Here is a 23,680-nt window from a genome sequence, read left to right as displayed (position 1 = left end):
TATGGCCTAAAACATGTTTTGTGAGGTCACTGTGACCTTGACCTTTGAGCTTTGATCACAGAATTCTACTCAGTTCATCCTTGAGTCCAAGTGGATGTTTTTAGCTGAAAACATATTGCCTCTGGCTATGCCTGTCACCGGTGCTCACACACGAATGCAGAGCCAAACACACTGAGCATTATTTTGTCATGGAGCCTCATCTGTGGAAATGTGGACTTTTCCAAAGCCCTGTGGAGCTGCTGCTGGAGACTTGAGAGAGAATCATCGCATTTCAGCAGCTGCTCGCCCTCTTGTCCTCTCTCCACATCAGCAGAGACAGGCTTTGAGAACAGGTTTGTGTCCTGCTCAAAAGCAGCCAGATCTTGAAAGTGCCGGTTTCTCCATTCTCACAGAAATGTTTGGGAGAGTTTGGGAAACTGGAGACGTCGTCACAAAAAGCTGAAACTTCACAACAAATGATTTCACGTGGGCAGACCCAAGCTCATCTTTGCTTGGCAGGCTTTTGTTCAGTGTGTTCAGGTGCCAGTGAAAACACAAGCTCTGCCAACCACTCAGATTTGTTCTGTTCAATAAGGCTGTGACCTCTTTCAGTCAGTCTCAGATCTCAGAGAACAGAACTGCTCCAGACCTCAGCCAGTCCACATCTGAGCAGTAGATCATGTCCCTGTATTGCATCTATCTCTGTGGGCCATAGTATGAACTTCAGGCCAAAGGACTAAAGACAAAGAAATACAAGGAGAGCAGAGGTATTGAGTTTGACCTTTATTTAATGCTTCTACGCCAGTGGCATCCAGGACCAGAGGCATATTGTTTTTTTGTTTTCAGTCCGTCCACCTTGCCCATCCCACTCGCGTGGACACGATATCTCAGTAACGCCTTGATGGAATTTCTTCAAATTTGGCACAAATGCCCACCTGGATTCAAGGATGAAGTGATTAGATTTTGGGGGTCAAAGGTCAAAGCAACCTCCTAAAACATGATTTTGGTCTTGTGAAAACAATATCTCGAGAACTCCTCCAGGGAATCTCTTCAAACTTGGCACAAATGTTCACTTGGACTTGGGGACCTCACAAAATGTGGCTTTGGTCTTGCTAATGTTCTGTCTCCGTAACGCCTTGAGGGAATTTCTTCTAATTTGGCACAGATGTCTACTTGGATTAAAGAACAAACTGATTTTGGTGGTCAAAGGTCAAAGGTCAAGTGTGACTTCACATAATACTTTTTAGCCATTACTCAAGACTTTGGACAGCAACATTTTTATATGACTCTGGATAAACAGGGATGCAATCTGAAACTAGTCTGAGTTGTGGAGGTTTACAACCACAAGGTGGTAATTCTCTTTTTTTTTTTCATGTATTTCTAATTGGGACCATCTTTAAATTTACTCTTGTCTTGTCATGTCTCATCAGGACTCTGTGCATTCTCTTTGCTTGTTGTTTGTAAAATCCTCCATCTATTTCTCTTAAAACCAATGATGATTTTTAGTGTTACATAACTCAGTAGCAGCACTGTGAAAGTAAACAACAATATGTGGTTCAAAAACACAGACACAGCCATATACGGCCTTGTTTTTCTTTCACTCTGTACTAGAGCCCGAAATAGATCTCAAGCCCTGACCTGTACAGTCTGCACCTTCATCTCCATTAAGGTGTTTTGATGTTTTGATGTAATTATATCATAGCAGAGAGGATGGATGAAAACCTTTATAAAACAGCTTCTATACAAAGCATGATGAAAAGCAAGGTTATGATGGAAGATAAAAAACCTTACAACCATGACACGGAGGCAATTTTATGAAGCAATCTAAACTATTTTATGCACTTTCATGACCAGGGGTGTTTTTATGATCATGGTTAGTTTGCTGCTCAGGTTGGTTTCGATTCCCTCCCATCTGAAGCTGCTTTTGTCTCAGACATTCGCTCATGTGTTTTGGCCTTGAAGCACAAAGCACAGCACATATTGTAACAGTACATTTTATCATCTGCACAAGGACGGCACCATCAGTCCACTCACCATTGAAGCTGACACTGCGGATGTACTTGAGCAGTTTCTTCCCTCCAGCCAGGTCCATCTCCGGGCAGATGCCAGAGTTCTCTGGGCACAGGTCTCTCTGCATGTTGTGGAGGGCGTGGGCCATCGCGTACACAGCATCAATCACAAACTGAACCTTTCCCTCCTGTTCGTACTTGGAATCGATGCCGATCCGCTCCTGACCTGAGAGAGATGGACAGGGAGAGAGGACAGTGACTGGGATGAACCAGACTCAGTGTCATGGCTCTGATACGCAGAGTATCACAGCCCTGATACTCTCAGAGTATAAGAGTTTTGGATTTTCCTTCTTTTCTCTTTGTGTAGAATGTTGTTTTTGTCTTTTGAAAAAAGACTAAGACGTCTTATTTCCCTCTAAAATGTAGCAGAGTAGTAGAAAATGGAAATATTAAAGGTCCCATATGTTACATTTTTTGGTGTTCTATTTGAAGTGTTGATATCCATCAGAAGATATATTTGTGGTTTTAAGAACCTCATCTCAATGTAATTTTACATCTCCTCTCTTAGGCTTCTCTCTGATACTTTAGCAACAACAGTTCAGTGAGCCAATAAGAAAAGAGGCTCAGAGCCTCTCTTTCTTTTTTTCTGAGTGACTGAATTAAAAAATAGCAGATTTCATGTAAACACTCAGAAAAACCTAATTCTGCAAGGTTGGATGGTGGGTCTGGGTGGGCTGGGCGGAGCTTGGGGCATGACTGCTTTGTTGTGACATCACAAAGTTAAGGTACGCTAATGCTAAGCCTCAGTTTCTGAATACAGGCTGTATTTCTCTTCACAGTAAAAATATTGAACCTCCTTTATAATCAAAAAAAGACGTGAAAATCTCACTTTATACAATATGGTACCTTTAAAGTACATGGACCCTACAACTGTACTGAAGTCCAGTGATGAGTAAATGCACATAATTACTTACTTACAGATCAATAACTGAAACTAAAACCTGCTGATATCTTTCCTCAGATTACTGACATCAGTATATTCTCCTTCCTTTATGTTAGCACAAAGCCACACTATGTAAAAGTGAAACATTTAGCAATACTGTCTGTGGGGTGCACGGGCGTGAGGTGGACCATGGAGAAAGACAGCTGTGCAGTCCTGTGGGGCATTGACCGGTCCCGGCTCCCATTAAAGCTCTTTTATCTGAGTAGTGTTCTCCCAGTTGGTGGCAAAGCCTGAGGGAGTGAAACCTGAGCCTCTCTCAGCAGAAAAAGACGAGCGTGTCCAAAGTTATGTGCTCCCAAAACAGCAGCAGTTTGCATTCATTAGGGGACGATAATGGGATTATAGCGACTGCTGGATCAGTCTGCCAATAACATGGGAGGATACTGGCCTTTTTATTAAACGCTGCTGGTGGCTGGACATGTGGTCCGTGCTGATATGGTGGAGGAGCCTCTCGGACTACAGCTGAGAAACTGACTGTTGAAAATGCTGAATAATAAGCATGTTTTGTTAAAATGAAACAGATCAGTAGTTAATGTCAGTCACCCTCCAGTGAACGTAGAGGTCACACCTGCTAAGAGGAAAGTTTCATTTTTCTACAACATGAAGGGACGGCTGGAGTTTAATGTTGAAAGATAATATTCACTAAGTTAACTATGTTAAAGACTTGACTCTGAATGTATTTCTTGCTGGAGCTAGTTGGGGCGTAATCATTTATGAGTGGGGCTGTAGAAATTGAATATAAAAAATAAACAAAGTTAAATGAAGACTTTCAAGCTTTCAAAATGAGCATATTTTTTATGTCACAACAGTATATTTTAACATTTTTAGGTCAAATAGGCAATATATGCAGCTAATTCTGTTCCATAGCACAACAGATGTGACAATTTATGCTCATTTTATTGTATAAGGAAACACAAACAAAAAGTAATTTTGGGAATTATTCTGTCGTCTTCGTGGGCGGAGGTTCTAACTGAGCATGTTCAGTGTGAGTGTCTTCACTCTAGCATATTTCTAATTAGAGGATTAAGACTTATTACAATCCTCCCCAGTCTCCCTTATATTTTGATAATTGTTCTCTTTTTTTCAAATCCATATTTAAAAAGAAAAAGTACACCTGTGGTGTTATGGGTAAAATTTGATCCGGTAGCATGGGGATGTAGATTGTTTATGCAGAGAAATACATCCATCAAATCATCATGAATAACAGGAATTACGGCAAAATAAAAATGACTAATAAAATCCTATAATAATGGTCTAAGAATATTGTGTAATAATATTCTATATTATTATGTTGCCAAGAAAGCATATTGATTTGAATTTGATTGTACAGTTGCACGCAGCAACTATGATCTCACATATACCCTCTACTGTCACTTTCACTCACACCCCCTCCACACACACACACACACACACACACATACTGTAGATACATACACACCACATGCCCCAGCTGTATTGCAGTATATAGGCAGAAGCAATTTCTTAATTTCAGATCAATAAAGTACATTTTTTCCATCTATTTTTGTTTCTCACATCTCACCCCACACCTGGCACAGTACAAACACACACACACACACACACACACACACACTCAAGACACTTCCCTTTGATCTGTCACTTTGTATACTTTTATGCTATTATGATTTTTGACCCATAAGAGATGTTTGGGACACGTGGGCGGAGCACCTGTTAGTGGTCTACGATCCGAGACCTGAGGTCATGGCAGATGAGTGTTTGACGAAGCTGGACATTACACAACAACTTTTGAACTTGTGCAAAATCCAGACAGAGCCCATTATAGTTCAAACCTTCAAAACGAACCAAACTTTATGCAATCAAAAAGAAGCATACAGAGAAGCTACTGTGATGATGAAGTTAAATATGCTTGATGACAATGAGAGGAAAAGATGCAAATACATTCAGACAATCACAAAGACAGCAGGGCAGATTCTAGCTTAGTGAAACAGCAGCACATATCACTGTGATGCACGGTGACTTTGAATTGTTCTCATGGTGTTTCATGAGTCTGGAGGAAACATTATGCAGCAAAATGCTAAATAACCAAAGCAGTTTAAACGGCAGCAGCTGCAGGGACACGGCTTACACAGACTGTTTGGCTCCTTAAAAAGAAAAAAGACTCCACAGACTTTGATATTTCACACTTTAAAACAGGACAGTTCCTTCTGTGGCCTCGCTGTGCTCCGAGATGCTTCAATAGATCTGAATCTCTTACATTACAGTGTGCTTCAAACTGATTTTTCCTGCTTCTGCAAAATGCTCTTTCAGTTCATTTCATTTTGTCATTTCCAAAGTGAGAAGTCTGACTCAGGTTTATCTGAGCAGTTTAAGAGCAATAGGTTTTTTGTTTTGCATATCTAGCTTCTTTCAAACAACGATGGCCAAAAGCGCAATTCATACACAACAGAAACTGAACTGATGACATGCATTCATCAACAATCATTAAGCCATGAATATAACTCCACAAACTGGAGAAAATTTGGCTTGTCGTCCACAGGAGAACAGCACTGGTAACTTCCTGACAGCTCTTGCAGTCACATAAAATAGTCTGTTCTGTCAAAAGCAATAGTTGCATGACATTGTCATTACAATTGTCTATGGTTGCTGTTTTTTTCAGCTATAGCCATTCAAGGTATTTATATTCACTAGTTCCCTCTCTGTATGGTAGTTTTCAGTGTCAGGGATTGACAGGAGACAATGCAGCCTGTAATCCAGTGCTGAGGCCTGGACGGGCTGTGCACCGTGTGCAGCATGATATTAAATGGAGGTTGTGATTTTTACTGACTCGCTCACTTCTTTATTGAAACTGCCTGAGTTTGTTTGGCTGCACAGAAACTACAGATACATCAGCTGTGCTAACGCTGGATTTCTCTAAACCATTGTTTGCTATAGTATTAAACCACAACTGCTGTTACCGTGACAACCATGGGTGTCACCCAATTAATAGAGTGCTTAAACCTGGAAATTAGTTTGCATTTTTGCATTTCTGGTTCCCTTCATCTGTGGGTTTTTTTGGTTTGATGGCTGAAATGAGGTCTGTGGTTACCACAAGCTCCAGATATGTTCATGATTCATTCTACAACATAAAATGTGCCAGTAAATACCCCAGTCATGGTGATTTAAGCTTTTACATGTCTTAAAAAATATGGTCACCACAACTACTCATCAGTCCACCTTAAGCGCTAACTTCTTGTGTAGAAGAAGAAAGGAATGGAAAAATCCCACTGGCTTTTTGTTGCCGAAACAGGGTGACGCTCACTTCATCCTACATCGTCCCTGCAGCTCTCTAGAACTGGAATTTGTCCCAATTCAGGGATCGCGTCCTTTGGAGGCTGCATTTAAAGACAGACTGCATCATCGCAGTGCCACTAGGCTCTCCCATTTCCACCACTCCCTCAAATGCCGCAGAGATTTGTCCTTCTTTTTTTTGGGGAGTAAAGACTCCAATGAGTGGATCCTTCATTTTTACAAACTTGTCCCAAGACTTAATGTCTGTAGTGCTGCTTTCTGTCATCATGACGATCTTTCCTAAACCTTAATTGGGTAGTTTTAGTTTTCTAACCTTAACCAGAGGACAGATCAGAAAACACTCCCCAGTCATTTCTTTATCATTTAGGTATGAATACCTGTTGCTCCACAGTGCCAACAGTTTCAATTTCCTCAGCTGCAGAAACTGTAGATGTGAGCAGCACGGGCATCTTGGCTAATCACTTAAATATGAAACTACTAAAGAAGAAGAATCGTTGAGACATATCAACAAGTCCCAAGTGCAATAATGCATTAAAAGAGCGTGCTGTAAATCTTCCCTCAAAAATAGAAGCCAAGGAATGCACAGACCCCATTCAGATCTCCATTTCAGTGTGCCACCCCCTCCCTTTGATCATCTGAATACCCAGCAGGCCTTTCAGGGTTAATTAGCAGGCAGCGTTCATGTAACACAGGGACAGAATGAAAAAGAAATGAGCGGCACAGCAGCACATGCATGTTTCTGTGTCGGGCTAAATGATCTCTGGTGTTTGGTGGCAGAGCAAATACACAATATGTGTTCATTATGATCATGTGAAAGGCAAAGAGCAGCAGAGGCTGCTGGGAGTTTTGATTCACCCCATTAACTTTCTTGTACATCTCTGCCTTCTTTCCAGTTTTAATTTGCCTTCATGCAACAGTATCTCTTCATCGTTCCTGCTCTTTATGCACCAGTCGCTCTCTCTCTCCATCTTTTTCTCTCTTTCTCTCTTTCATGCAACCTCTTTTCATTCTGCCCTTGTCTTCCCCCACTTTCTCTCTCTTTAACCCTGAAGACATTCTCTCATCTACAATGCTACTTATTTTATTTACTTATCTTACTTTTTTTTTTTCAAATTTCTTTCTATCACTGAAAGGACATATTACCTGTCTGCTATAGTCACTAACATGTAAAAATGTTAAAGTTAAATGTTAAATGTTAAAGTGGAAGGTATCTGAGGTAGTGATTCACCTCCAGAGAATTATCAGCTGAATCTACAGCTCCCGTCAGCTTTATGGAGCTTTACAGAGAGTTTCAGTTCATTGTTTATCTGTCCAGAACAGCTTTACTGTTCTGGTTCCCTTTCATAGTGTTGCTGTCAGCCTCAGCAGGCAGCTGGCAGTTTTGTTGCATCACAACAAAATAAAATTACAGAATGTCCCATTTAAAACTAATATACAATATATTATATTATAATTAATGATGCATTAATGTGCACATCAACACATATCTACTGTAATAATAATTTGTAGTTTAATTAATAATAACAACAAAAATATTATTATTATCATTATTATATAGACAGATACTTCCTGTCTGTAACCTCCAACCTCCACCAGTGCTGCTGGACTTACTGGCACCAAAGAGATGGACCACATCTCCCCTGATCTGGACTCAAGTCGACTGAGAGGACATTTGGGACAAACTAGGGATGCTACTTAAACTTCAGTTAACCTGTTAACCCAAACAAAACATGTGAAAAAAACTGATGATTACATCATTGTGTGCTTAACTCTAAGTATGCAGACAATCATGTGATGTTTGTACAGAGTTCATCCTCCCCTGGGATCTCATTAACTGACACCATCACCTGTGCAGGTAACTCTATTAATACATAAACTACGGATATTTCTTCAATAATCACGTATGACCTGATTATGTTTGTAACGCCCCCTCTGCCCTCCCTCCTACAAACAAACAAATCCCACCTTAAACTCTGCTCGTCTCACAAACACACAGAAGGAGCCACAGTCTCCTCCTCAACCCTCTGAGGTTAAGTATTACCCAGGGCTGAGGCTCTGCAAATCTCTTCTTCTGTCTTATATTTTCTGCTACAACCGCCATCCTTCCCTCCCAAAGGAACAAACGTTTTCCTGTCATGGACAACCCCTCACTTCCTCACATGGTCATAAGGAGACTCCAGAGATCAGATGTAGCCACTTTCCCCACACGTAAACTGCAAGCGGTGAGTATGTGTCACCTCACCCAGACTTCGGAGCAGTTTTCTGAGGCCAGCCACACACCTGTGGTGTGATGAGATGATGAGGTGAAGATCACCAGGAAGCTGAGAGACAAATTCATTTCAGTTCAGTTGAGTTCCACAACTTTATTTATCCCCGCAGCTCTCCACCCTGATCAACAGACACTTCATTGTTTCCCACTATGTTTGTTATCTTGCAGTTTTTTTACTGCCTTTGTTGGGACGTTGCTGCACTTTGTGTGTTTGCGTCTCGGTGTAACAGCAGTCGGGCAGCACAATGCGCTGTGTAGGTGCTGCACAGACTTTTACAGACTGCTCAACTCAAGCAGCAACCTCTGGGGCTAAAAAATGACACAAAAACTGCAGTTCCTTGACTGACCCCTAGAGCTGTCTCCAAAAGGGAGTCAATCTCCATAGACTCCCATGTTAAATGGACAACTTTAGTCTCTCTAGCTAATTTCTCTTAAAGGTTCTGCATAATTGAGGGCATGTCTCTTTGAGTGACAGGTGGGTCAACATATGCTTGCCACTAACCGACATGCACCGAAGTCTCAGCTCTACACAAGCCCCACCTCTTTGCCCATTTTTGGAGTTAGACAGAGTCAGGCACTGCCAAGATGGCTGCTCTTCAGAAACCTATGGGTGACGTCTACAGCTCAACTCTCCTAAATACACTATTATAAACTATTTCTATACAACAGAAGTGCAACAGCCAATACATTTTGTAGGAAACGCCAGCCATTTGTAGGAAAATAAAGCCCCAGTAAAGTGCCTTATCTTACATTACAACATTATATGTACAGATCATGTGAATAGAGGTTGCATGTAATTCACTTGCACTTAACAACACAAAAACCTCCCATGCCAACTTTCCACACAGACGTTTGTTATTCAGAGCGACTGCCGTTCTGGCAATCAAGTGAGATTTTCCATGCAGGAATCTAAGGTCGCAGAAAGCTCCAATTATACAGGATTAATTCTGGTTTACAGACACTATTTATTCCTGCAGTCTGTGAGGAAGGAAGGAAGTTTTCTTCGACAGTGTATTTTTAGATGACTTGTTTTCACCACAGCGTGATCTGCGTATGTTTCTTCATGAAGAAAAACAAAGATTTTACACTATTACTCAAGCAACCAGAATACGAAACAAAGGACAAAAAAGCTGATTACCCACACAGAGCGCTCCCAGGATATGTTTATTTCAGTCTTTCCCTGCTGAGATCAACATTCCTTGTAAACTGTACAGCACAAAAATCCCATGAGGACACGCTTCCATCAATCATTATGTAACCTGCCTTAGCAAAGCAACAAACTGCAAACAACCCAGTGTTTCCTTTTGTTCTCAGGGAAGTTTGAAGAGGGATTTTCTGCTTCATCTGCCTCTGTGCTGTTTCAGCAGACTGATGTGCATGTTGTGTTTCTTTAAGATCATTGATTCAGGACAGGTACTCGACCTGCATGGCGTGCATGTCGTTCTCTGCGTCTCTCTGACCAGCACTGTCACCAGGTGCTCTCCAGGATTTGTTCTAAAATGAAGCATCATCTTAGGAATGTGGGAGCATACGGGGAACACACGTTAAAGCTTGTAACAACAGCAGCATTGTGCGAGAGAGCTGGGGAACACTGTGTGGATAGACTGGTATAAATGGAATCAGGTCAAACGTGTGAACACAGAGCAGGAATACACAGACTGAGATTTCCTGCAGCAGAAGCGTTGTTCAGGTGCAGATGTGACGCAGGCTGCCTGAGACACATGCAGCAGATTTGTCAGACGAATGCAGTGGGCAAGGTGTGCATTTCTCCTTATTGCATAAGCACTGAAGGGAGGATCTCACCACTAACAGGAGGGGACACGTTAACAGAGGCTGAGTGTTCATTTAGCTGAATTTACAAAGATCAAGCAATTTGTGACAGACAGCTTTGCTAGAAAATGTTTGCATATGAAAACAGGTGAAAACAAAGTTTCACCTTGTAAGAGACAGACAGACAGACAGACACAGACACAGACACAGACACAGACACACAGACACACAGACAGACACAGACACAGACACAGACACAGACACAGACACAGACACAGACACAGACACAGACACAGACACAGACAGACAGACAGACAGACAGACAGACACAGACAGACAGACACAGACACAGACACAGACACAGACACAGACAGACACAGACACAGACACAGACACAGACAGACACAGACAGACACAGACAGACAGACAGACAGACAGACAGACAGACAGACAGACAGACAGACAGACACAGACACAGACACAGACACAGACACAGACAGACAGAGTGAAGAGTAAGAATGATTTCCTGTAATGTTCTTTCTGCTGTCTCTGTGTGTCATGGAGGGGATGAGATGGGATGGATTGTCCATGATGGAGCAGTTTGTCCAGTGACCTCCTGTTCCTCACTGACTCAAATATCTGCAGGTTCTGACCAATGATGGTTCTGACCTTGTGAATGAGTTTATTGATCCTAATGGCATCTCTGGCACAGATGCTGCTCCCCCAGCAGACCTCAGCACAGACAGATGTAGACGGCACTCACTACCACAGACTAGAAGATCCCCAGCATCTTGCTGCGTACGCTGCAAAATCTGAGCTTGATCTGTGACGTTACTTTTATTATATGTATAAATCCCCTTCAAACAATGGAGCAATAGCAATATAACTGTAGGGTAAAATCCCTACAGGCTGCAACAGCACTTTACTGTCTTTTGGTCAGACACTTATTAACTGAACGAGACTGCATTCACTGCACTATTTTACTGAAAAATTAGCTGTATAAACACCATGTCCACCAGCTGCACTCCACTGTTGATTTCATCATCAAAAGCTATGATAAATAACGTGATGGCGTCCCATTTTCCTTGACAAAAGCAGGTCTAAAACTAGAATAGAAAGCTTTGAAAAACAGAACTATGACGAAACATTTTTTCACCAACAAATAAAAACTAAGCAGCAACGTGAAAGACAAGTGGACAAATAACATAATGACTGTTTTAATGCTGAATCGCAGACTGTCGCTCCATAGTAACCATGGTAACTTTACACAGCAGAGTTGGTGACAGCCATAACCATGGTAACTGTGCCCAGCAGAGATGTGACAGATGGAACCAAGGTAACACAGGAGAGATGGTGAGAGCTGTAACCATGGTAACTGTACATAGCACAGTTGAGCTGGTAACTGTATACCAGCGATGGTGACAGCTGTAACCAAGGTAAATATACACAGCAGAAATGGTGACAGCTGTAACCATGGTCACTGTATGTAGCAGAGATAGTGATAGCTGCAACCATAGTAACTGGACACAGTAGAGATGGTTACAGCTGTAATCTGAACAGATTTGAAGACATAAAAATGAAAATGTGTGATCAAGATGAAAGTAAAATGTTTTCGTTAACTAAAACTACAAAACAAAAATTTCAGCATTTTCTGGAAATGGCAGGAGGTAGAATATCAAGTTTTTATACTTCAAAAAAATAAATAAAAAACCCCCCAAGTTCCCAAGTTTATCTTCAACTGTTGGAGCCGCGGTAGTCGGTAGAAATTACTTTATGCATAAAATATAACACATCATAATAAAACATTTTCAAACACATAGTGAACGCAGAGTAATGGACAGAGGAAGTCTGGAAGAAAAACATGAAAAAGAAAACCCGCCAGAAACCATCAAGACTTATTTTATTCATCGTGAAGAACACTCGATTACTGCTGCTGTGTGCATTATTTAGTTTATATTGAAGGAGGCTGGAATGGTCAAAGGGGACTGGAACAGATACAGCAGAAAAAACAACCTGCATTTACATTCAGTTCAACTTCACTCACAACTTTCACCCTCCATCAGACAAGTTGAATGAAAACGGCCTCACAGGGCACACAGGAAGAGAAACAAACAAAATGATAACAAAATAAGTTTTTTAAAAAAAGAAAAAAGAAAGTGAAATGGTGAAGTTGTGTGCCACAGTTTGTTATGCTCTTTATTTGTCTTGGGTGTGCAGTCTCATAATAAATAATGAGGAAATAAAATGGAGGAGGAAGTTTGGCTGAGGATGAGTGAAACAGAGACGGACTCATGCTATCAATACAACTCCCAAACAGTCTCTTTATGGGCAGAGGAGCAGCCGAGCTAGCCAGGCGGCTAATAGCACAACATGGACAACAGGAGCCTGTTAACGCCACAAATCACGGCTCCAACAGGGAGCTCCAACGTACACACACCCATTTCAATACTGAATATTATCATTCTGCTGTATTTCACACTCACGTTTCACCACGCAGTATCTATGCTTATCATCTACCTCACAGCGTTCGAGTGGTTTGTAACATGACATCACTTCCTGTCACATTCGTTTGAACATGTTTAACTTATCAAAAGAATCACTGACTTATCACACATGGGCCAGCACTCGAGAGCCCTTGCAAATTTTTGACAATCAGTTTGGACTGAAACACGCTGTGAGCAGCGTTAGCAAACTGTGATGAAATTTGCTCCTGGATTTCTTACTTCATCACATATCAGTGAATAAAAGACACTGAAGCCATTTCTGCCTAATGTAATTATTTATTCATTTATTTTGCAACACATTTTTCCATCACTCCTCCTACAAAATAATCTCAGACGTTTCCTCCTATTGTTCTATAATTAGCTGCCAAAATCTTCTTAGGCTTCTTTTTAAGAAATGACCTGACGGTGAGTAAGACCTGTTTTGAAGTCACGACCTGGAGGTGAAGCCTTTTTGACACCAAAATATGCAACTGCAACCAAGATGCAAATAACAATGGTAACCCAGTGTGGTATGATCCACTATATACAGGAGACCACTGTCCCATATGGGAAACTGCAGTTGCTTGAAATAATCTCTGGTTCTTGTTACTGTGCTGTATGTGAATGTAAAGATGAGTCTTCAGCCCTGCAGCATAAATGTAAATTGAATACTTCCTTGTTATTCAACAATTCCACTCTGAATAACAAAATGTCATGATGTCGGTGGTGAATATAAATAAAAGAAAACTCTTATTGGCAACTGAAAAAATCGAAACACAACACGAGTAACTAACTGAAAGTCCAGTCTGCGTGTAAGACCAGAAACAGATGTTGTTGACCAGCTCCGGCTCCCTCTGCTCTCGGCACTAAGTGCTGTCCTTAACAACAGCCATGGCATGTGAAAAAATGGCTCCTGACCTGCGAGTGCCATTGTTAGATGCTGTTTTAGCACTGTGAAGGAAGCAGGCTGTTCTCAGCTCGGTTATCACCAGGCTCCCTGCACTGACAGCACCAGGTATTACCCCGGGGTATCTGCTGCCACGCGGGTGCAGCTCCGAGCGGACGTGATGGGAGTCTTCATATCTCTTTTCAGAAAGCCTGCAGAGTTTAGTCTCTCAACCCTCTCTATTTCCTTGCCAGTGGCAGAGGGACCCAGATCTTAATGTTATCTCATAAACAGCAGTCCCTCAGTGCCCCCCTCCTCTCTATGACCTGCTCATATCTCTCGTTCTCTCTCTAACATGCACAAATACACACTAAACAGGACCACCATCGCGCCCCTTTGGCACCCCAAGGGCATCGTGAGCATAACGTTTTCCTGACAGCAGAGACGCTGCTTGTCACCGCCCCTGGCTCCTGCCCTCACTCACTCACCACAGGCTGTTAGCACTCCAGGAATAACCAACTGGAACTTTAGGTGTATCTGTTGTCTCTGGATCTGATTTTGTTTCCCCTGTTCTCTCCCACTTTGAGGGCAACTTCCTGAACCTAAGTTCTGGCTTTGCTCTGCATATATGGCATATAAGCATATATAAGCATATCGAAAATGTATGTTGTTTTAATAAACTTGAACATATAAATTAACTATACAGTATATTGTTAACATATATGGTTGCAACATAATATATATGCCCTTATAGTTAACATATATGTCAACATCACTCTTGTTATAGGGACATATATGTCATATATTACATTTCTGTATGGAAATTAACATGGAGGACAGCTGATTCCTGTTTCCTGTTTCCGACGACAAAAGCCCAGCTGCAGTGTTGCCGCATCAAAAAATGAATTTATTGTCCAGCAGTGATTTGTATCAATTTTGAAGACACAGACAAATAATGTTGAGAGAAAAAGCTTCTAGATGTGGCTGAAGGTACAAACCACATATTGTTTTACTTTCTTTTTTTACGTTCTTTTGTTCATTTAATGATGCTGACATTTGAAAGTCAACACAAACTGAATCTATACTAGTGCCACAAATCTCACAGCTGAACTTTAGTCTCTAACCAAACATGGAAATGATAATGATGACACTAGTGTTTGTGTTTTTGATGCTCTGGTTTGTAAAACAAAAGAGCATGGTAGGACCTAAAACCAAGACTTCGCAGGTTCTTTCAGGCTCGTGCTGTGTGAAGCTCCAGGTTACAGGTCATTGAGTCCCTGTAATGGAAATGAGCTAAACGGCTCCAGCCCCAAAACACCACAGAGACTCTCTCAGTTGAGACTGTGCCTTTTGCTGATCTGCTGCCAAGTGATGTACAACTAATTTCAGCAAATTATCATTTGTATTAGAGGCTAAATTGAAACCAGCTGTTTCGAGAGTTTAAATTACTGTGAAAATGAGCACATCTAACAAATCAGAGAACAAGATTGAGCGAACGGAGAGTAATAGAGCAGCCGCTTGACGATCACATCTGAATTTTTTACTATCAGTCCAGAAAAGCCCATAAATACTCATCTGTATTCACTGAATTATATGAGCATACAGTACATTATTAAGTAATCTGAAAGAATAATTCGACTCATTCATGTTTACTGGGTTAATTTGACTAGATCATTAGTGAAACCAGGCACGTAATCATAGAAAAAAAGCACAATACGATCAAATCTAGAAGACGTCAGTGGCTGGAGAGTGAAATTACTTCAACCAGATGTCACATTAATTTTAGTTCTCCATAACCCTCTCCACAGTTCTGCTAAATGGGTTAATAACACAAATAGTTGCCCTAGTTGTCGTAGTGAAATTATGTTTGGGGCATTAGTTAAAGAAACAGGTCACCCTAAAGAAAATTTTGCTGCATGACATTGCCAGTTAGGCTGTAACCCTGCTGTGCATCATTCCCCTTCTCCATTTCTGACATGCTTTCAGAGCAGGGAGAGGAAATGGCCTGTATGCTGAAATCAGACATTAACAGTGATCATCTTTAACTTTCACAGACAGGGCAGTTAGGGGACAGATAAACCAAACGTTATTAAAGTGACAGTAAATATAACTTCACTGAATATCTGTCTGGTAAAACTTTATGTCAGAGGTCGGCAAAGATCACTTTTCACTTTCAGACATACTGTAACTGGCCTGTCGGTGCTGAAGATGAGGAAGCTGCTTCGGCAGAAAGGCTGAAGGGTGTTTGTTCTCTTCTAATTTCTTTAAATATCACTGCTGTTTGTGTTTTTTCAGTGGTTTGTCAGAGAATCATTTTTATTCCAGTGGAAACAATGTTTATGTTCTTATAATTTTCCAAATCTCTGATAATCATCACTAGGTCTGTGTACACATCCATGCGTGTGTCAGCTTCACAGTCTGTCTGGATCAGTTAGGAATGAATATGATTTTGGTTTAATTATTTACTATCAAAACAATGTGATTGTGTGGGTTGAACATCGATCACAGTGACTCCTCTAAGGAGTGACATCTGTATATGTTCCAGTGATAGCGCCTCCGGCAGCCACAGTAATCATGACTCTTGTTTGTCAGGAGCAAAGGTCAAACAGATGTTGAACAGGAGAAGCTGACTGTTTCCTGTTTTCTACAAAAGTCAGCGCTGTTTTCTCTTAATCAAGACTTTTAACAAAGAGGTGTTTATTACTGTAACCGTGAAAATGTTTATATGTGTCTCTCTTGGAGACATGGAGCAGTAATTAGTTTTGTCCTTTCATTAGGACGACTGTTGTGATGACAGCTACAGCAAAAACTAATGTTTCAGTAATGTTTGTCAGTTTATCTCATTTTATGTCCTTGTGCATTAATATGTATGAGTCTGTCCTCGGAAAAAAACAAAAAAACGAGGTCATAGGTCGTCTGTGTAGCAGGTTATTATGACCCATAGTTATATGTTGTTGTTAGGTGATTGTTAGGCCCTAGTGTTCAATTCCCATGTGAAAGTAGCAGTTTCTATTGTTTCTGTTATCCATGACCGTTTGACAAAGTTAACCACGTCATTACTATTGTATCCATGACAACAAAGATCTTCTAATGTTGAGGAAGAGCTTATTTTAACCAAAATCACAATCTTTCCCTAAAACTAACCAAGCCATGAGTGTTATGGTAGTAACCATGGCGACGAAGGTGGGTATGACGCTCTTGGTACAGCCCACATGTTTGTTATTGTAACCATGACAACCTAGGCCTGGTACGCCTACCACTGTAGGGGCGCTATTTCAGGACACACTCCTAATTGTCGTTTATCAAAAGGGTTGAAAAAAAACAACTGTATGGTTGTTCGGGTTGAAGGAGTTGTTGAAATGTATCAGCATGAATGAAGAGGATCCGTCATGACTAACCAGCACCACTGCACAGGCCATTCAGGACTGTGGTTGGATCCATTGGTTTCTTGGCTTTCACTGTTGTTTTCTTGTGATTAAAGCAGACTTCCAGGATTGAAAGTAGCAGACTGGTGCAGTCTTTGTCCTCTATCACATATTTTACAAGCCAAACAGTCCTGACTGCATCCTGAATGACAGAAATCACATGCTGTTTAATTAATTATAATTTGAGTTCTTAATCCCTGACAGTTGAGGCCATAAACACAATTATAAAATATAAAATATCATCACATTGGAAAATATAATCACTTCCATCTTTTCAAATGGATGTAACACCAGTGCAATCAAGCAACATAAAACCACTCAGTGTGACAAATGGTTGATTGTAAAGTAGCCACTGAGTAAACCTCTTCTAAACAAACCAAAAGCCAGTCTAATGCTGCAGCATGTGGCAGCTTTATTACAGCAATAACAGCTGATAGACTGTTCCTGACTGAGATTACGCGCATGATGGAGATGTGTGCAGCCACACACTCAGCATCATCACGACGACACATAAAACAACACCGTTGAGGATGTCAGGTTTGTGTTCTACAGCGCTTGTAAAACCATGTGGAGTATTTTCAAGGTGGGACAGATCCATCCATTCATCCTGCTCAGGGTCACAGAGGGCTGGAGCAATATCCCAGCATGCACCGGGAGGGAGGAAGGGTTACTCCGTGGACGGGTCTGACACAGGGTCAGATTCACACCTACAGTTCAGTCTGGACTCACAGATTCACCTAAAAAGCATGGCTCTGTACTGTGGGAGGAAACCAACACAAAAACTCCACACAAGGGTCAGAGACAATAATATCTAAACAAGGAATTTTATTTCTACAAGTATTTGAATCTGTATCTGTTTAGTTTGCAAAAATATCTGCATTTGGATTTAACCAGGACGTTGTTTGTTTTCTGTGCCCAGTTGTTTTCATATGCGTAATGTTTCTGCACACAAATATACAAAACAGCATCTGTAATTGAAACATGTACCTAAATAATAAACTAAAGCATGACATGTAAATCAAAACAGAGTCTAAATAAAAGTTGTGTTTCCATTAATAGTCCTGGTGGAGTCAGAACTGCACTGGGACATATTGCATGACTTATCTTTAGAAACTGGAGGGAAACTGAAAGTTGTGTTTATGATGGGAGGAGGCTTCGATGAATTTTAAGCATCTGATTAAAGAGACATGACATAAGGGCCATGTTGCATAATTTAAAGAGGATGTTGCACGTGCAGTGGCAGTAGGTGCAGGTGATAAAAAGTTTTATCTGAAGTGTTGATGGAAAAGTCCTCTCTAGACCTCTCTCACATCAGCCAAACTATACCCCGCACTGCTCAGCTAATCTGGTGAAAAGAAAAAAGAACCGAAGAGAGAAAAAGATTTTGTTTAAATTGCCTTGCGAAAAGTCCTGCTGCTTCGGCTGTGAGCAGTTCCTGATAACACTGTCCAGACAAGCCACCTAGACCACTGTGAAAGTGGAGGAAAATATCTGATGCTGGTGATTATGAGCCAACCTGAAGTTATTAGTAGAATATTTTTTTTCCGTGACTTCTCAACTGATTTATGGAAATTTCTCACTGGACATCAGAAATCCTGCAGTACTGTAAACTGTGTGTTGGTGGCATGTGACAACCTCTCAGTGTAATTTCACCTTGATGTTTTAGTAGAGATGCAATCATCAGCTCTCTATCCATACATCCACTTTTTCCTATTCAGACTAATGGGACTGGGGCGTCTGTAGCTTTTCCCAGCATACATGTTGTTGAAATGCAAGAGGAGACAAACCAATCAGGACATTTGTATCTTTCACAAATGTTGGAATTAATACCATATAATACTTTATTCAACCTACTATGTTCATTTTTCTTAAACAGTTCTGTTGCATTTCATTTCCCCGTTGGCCTGGTATGACAGGAGGAAACCAGTGGTGATCCTAGACTCTGGGGGGCACCAGGCAAAGAATTCCACCGAAAACTGCCCCCACATGCAGACTACCAACAGACGCTATAATTTAACAATGGTCCCTAAACACGACACATGCAGACTATCAGTAGACACTACAATTTACAGATGTGCCCTAAACACCTCACATGCAGCCTTTCATTAGACACTATAATTTACAGATGTTGCTTGAATGCCTCAAATGCAGGCAACAGGTAGACGCTACAGCAGACATAATTCAGGCCCCACTTGGGGGGTCTTGGGGAAGCAGCAGTGCCCTGTATAGTGTCTCCATTTTAAGTTTAAGGGGGTTTATAGTTGTCACAACAAAATGTGCCAATATGTGGGGCCATCATGGGCCACTTTGCTCTTGGAGGTGGCCCCAAACATTTGCCTGGTTTGCCTCTCCTGATGGTGTGCCTGTGGAGAAAGCTGGAGAGGAAAGCCACGCAAACTCACACAGATACATCCACAAATCATCACTACGTGACACCACTCCATTTAAATAATGTGGTAATCTTCAGGCAGTCAGGGCAGATGCCCCCCTCTCTCAGCGTGCTGTTTGTAACTGTAGGCAGTGAACGGGATGATTTCTGTTTATTTGTTTCTGAGGATTCACCGGCCAGACTGGAGCCAAGCGTGTCGATTCATTATCATTCCCACACAGCTATGATACAGGCGCAGATTTGAACCCTCTTGCTGGGAGGCGACAGTGCTTACCACTGACACACTGAGCTTCACAGAGCTCTGGTGTTTTATTCATGTCTTTCAGCGGAGACTGAGAGATGCCCAAACATAATGAGCACCAGTCACACACATGAAAGTTCATTTTTGGCTTACAGCAAAGTAGCTACATGCAACCCACATAATTACAGCAAATATCTGACAGGTCATTAGTGAAGATGTGATGTCATAACACATCATAATACTAAAAATATCATTTTCCTTTTTGACCATCTCCTGTGGCCTGTCTTTGGACTTTTATTCTCAGAAACATGCAGCCCACAAAATTATGGATGGATTATTGCACACTAGAGAGGGCCCCCTGCCCCCTTTGGCCCCTCTGTCTGTTCAGTAAACACTGAAGTTCATAGAAAGAGAGAGAAAAAGATGCACAATTGCTACAAAGGAACACAAAATGACGACACAGAGATTCAAGCAACTACAAAGAGACACTAAACAAATGCAAAGAGAGATGCAAAGAGACACACAACAACAACAACAACAACAACAAAGAGACACAAAACATCTACAGAGATGCTAATTAAATACAAGAAGAACGAAAAAGAGACGCTAAATGACCAGAAATAATTATTTGTTATGAGTGAGTATGGGGGTCACATCAGAGACAGGAGAACAAAGACTTAGAGGGAATGGAAACTGTGGCGATAATTAGGCAAAAGGATTAAGAAAGGTACATGACTGTTTGAAAATCAAATATCAATCAGATAAGTCTCAATAATCAGAGCATCAGAGGATGAAAGGTAACAGAAATGCAATGAGAGAAATCTAAAGAAAGATAAATGAGACAAGATAATAAGTTATTTCGTGGCTTCAATCAATAGTCTGAATAGAACAGGTTCATTAGTGTTCAAGGTCTGTTCACACTATCATATTGGGCCAGTAATTGCTATGCATTATTGATTGTAGACCAGACGGACTTATGAGTTTCTGTTTATAATTGCAAATGCATCTATACTTTCCCAACAACCTCCACAAGAAAAGACCAAGTGTTTGCAAAAAGTCAATATGCAATGATAGTGTTCATTAGAAGTGGGATATTGGCACTGGAATCTCCTCTTTCTCTGGGCTTTTCTTCTGTCTCTGTCTGTCTGCAGTGAATTTAAAATTCTGAAGTAGCATTTATGAATAATTTCTACCATTGGTGAACTCAGGCTGGCCTCCCTCTCACAGCTTCTGCTGCTCGTTTTGTTCTGGAACATAGTATCTTCACGTCAGCACCACTGTGGTCTGTTAACATGGACCATTGTGCTGAAGCAAGCAGGCAGACAAGTTGTTGCATTGGTGAAAACGAACTAGAATCAGACTAATGCCAGCCTTATACCTACGGTGTTTTCAATTGATTTTACTGTCACAGACAAATTTCAGATGTCGTAATAAAATCGTTTTGCTATAGGCCCATTATCTCAATTGTTTGGTTTAAGGTGATCGTCCAGGTTGTCTTTGAGTTCCTCATAGTTTATAACTATAATAAAAATAATATAATAATATTTTATTGATTGTGGATTTCCCACATAAAAACTGAAACAAAAAAGGAAAACAGGGGCTGGAAACACATCTACACTTACTTCTGGATCAGGGCTTGTGCCCTGCCCACCACCTGTGCTTGTGCTTGGTTGACAGGTGAAACAGCAGAGAGAATCAAGATGGTTAGGGGAGGAAACGTCAGAGAGACTTAGCCACATGTTTGAGCCTCGCTCAGATCCAGACTCAGTTGAGGAGTCTGTCGTGACTACAAACTGTGACTGGCAGCAGTTAGCATAGTTAGCATCCTCATTTGTAAGCTTGTAACTGGTAGAGGCTGACACAGTGTTTTTGCCTCACCCTCTGTCCCCACAAGTTGATGGGATTGGTTCCTTATGTTATATGATGTATGAATCCCTTGTTGTCTGAAGCAATGAATTGGTTCATTGGTTCAGGTGGAAATACACAGTCACGGGGTTGACTTCTTATTTCATTCATGATATGCCTTGTATTATATAAAAAAACATGTTAACAAGGTTAAAAACTTGATTTTCATTGGAGGGGGGTCTTTAACTTTTTTTCATCTTCACGTTCAGATAAATGTTTAATATTATCGTAGGTTTTTTGTCTTGGTTCGTGCAAAAAGTGACATTCAACAATATGAACACTGTCAACTTCTCCAGCACCAGAAAGGAAGCAGCAAACTGAGTTGATGGTTAGCATGGAGGTGACTCCAGGGAGGAGCAAGAATGTAAGTCGTTTGGTGTAAGGCTGGCATTAAATACATAAAGGAGGTAAGGCTAATTGGATAAAAGAAAAATAATTTCAAAATAAAACAGGAAATCATAAATACAAAGACCACACAGAGTCATTTCATGGGCAGATCATCACTATACTTTCATGTACACAACCTTCACAAAGTAGGAATGAGGTAAAGAAGGGTTTACCCACCTTCATTGTACCACTGCACATACTCAGTATTTTTGACGTACAAAGAAGCATTAAGGTATTTTCAAGAATACACACCTGCATTCACACTCTCACACACACACACACACACACACACACACACACACTAACACAAACTCACCTGTGCACTTTCTGCTGCTCTCGTCCTTCTTGGAGGAGCTCATCAGTTTGCAGTTGAAGTTCTCCTCCCAGTACTCAGCAAACCACACGTTCCTCCTGTTGTTCTCCAGAGTCCGTGATGTGAAGTACGCATCGAACCCTGAAAGGGTCAACAAAACAAAGAAGGTTAGCTCATTAGGTTGTAACAATCACAGAGCAGATCATGCAAGCACTGAAAGTGACAGCAGCACTCATGTGTGAAGAATCCTAACAAATAAGATGTGTTCCCTAATGTATGACTGTTTATCTGCTTGTCTGGTCTGCACTTAAATCATTGCTTTTATGCAAATACATCGAAAGTGCTCCCTGAGACATGTTCTTCGGAAATGATTTCTATCTGCCAATGTTGCTTAAGAGGAAAATAGCATGTAAACATCAGCAGACAAATGACAAAGATGAGTTTGGGGGTCATGTACAGTAGATTGTAAAACATCCAAAACTGCTAAAAAAAATCTGTTCAGGCAGAACCTTGGGCAATCCTACCAGTTAATCCAGTTCAACATCGTTGCCTTGTGCATAACTGCCCAAACATATGCCAAGACAAAAACAAACCCTCGCATATGGCAATAAAATTCTTGGCAAGGAAAGGAAACTCCACAGGGTTGAATAGAAACTGTGCCTCCGAGAACCAGAAACAGCTCTAAACATATAACCTATGCATAAATCACAAAGGGCTCAGAGATGTGGAAGGTGGTGAGTAGGTTTCTAATCACATTAAGAGATTACCATTAATTGTGAGGATAAACAGACTTCAAAACAGGAAACGGGTCAAAGGGAAAAGGAAAAAAAAAACCTAAGACAAATACAAGTTATAAAAACATGTGAAAACAAACCAAGATCATCATTGAAAGAAAAAAAAACATTATACAATATGTTAGTAAAGCCAGTTGGCAGCCAGATGAACGCAGACTCTACAGTGATTTATATCATCTTACCACTTGTGTTTTGTTGACATCAGTTTAATCCCTTGCTGTTTTTTGCTTTTATTTTGTCCTTATGGAAACGCAACTCATAGAAACGTCTTGAAGTCACAAACTGGGCTTTCATGCATGTCATATAAGTGGCTATAAGGAAATAAATGCTATTTAGGCTGTACATACATGGACAAACAGAAAGTATACTCCAGTCATGACAGACCAATAATCTACAGTATGCTATCCTACATAGTGATGTAACTAATAATACTACCATCAGGTAGAGGGAGGTCAGGGAGGTCAAACTACCTTCCTATACTCCAACAAGAGAAATCCAAATAAATATTTTATGATTTGTGAGAGGTAGTGCTGCATTCGAAGCCTGTAAATAGCAATTAC

At 40.9% G+C, this 23,680-nt stretch overlaps 1 protein-coding gene across 7 annotated transcripts in view; it reads right to left on the bottom strand.

The window, feature by feature from the left end:
- grm7 (glutamate metabotropic receptor 7) overlaps positions 1 to 23,680 on the bottom strand; it is a 272,650-nt gene that overhangs the window by 71,102 nt on the left and 177,868 nt on the right. For all 7 annotated transcript variants that reach the window (XM_071493703.1, XM_071493705.1, XM_071493704.1 and 4 more), the window contains exons 5-6: positions 22,330 to 22,467; positions 2,014 to 2,214 (exon numbers count right to left, since the gene is read on the bottom strand). In XM_071493703.1, coding sequence (XP_071349804.1) covers positions 2,014 to 2,214; positions 22,330 to 22,467 — 339 coding nt within the window. The remainder of the gene's footprint in view (positions 1 to 2,013; positions 2,215 to 22,329; positions 22,468 to 23,680) is intronic.

Source organism: Trachinotus anak, unplaced genomic scaffold, assembly GCF_046630095.1.
Source record: "Trachinotus anak isolate AG129_WGS33_773 ecotype Australia unplaced genomic scaffold, CSIRO_AGI_Tana_v1 ptg000013l, whole genome shotgun sequence".
Classification (NCBI taxonomy): Eukaryota; Metazoa; Chordata; class Actinopteri; order Carangiformes; family Carangidae; genus Trachinotus; species Trachinotus anak.
This window is presented reverse-complemented; position numbering and strand designations above follow the sequence as displayed.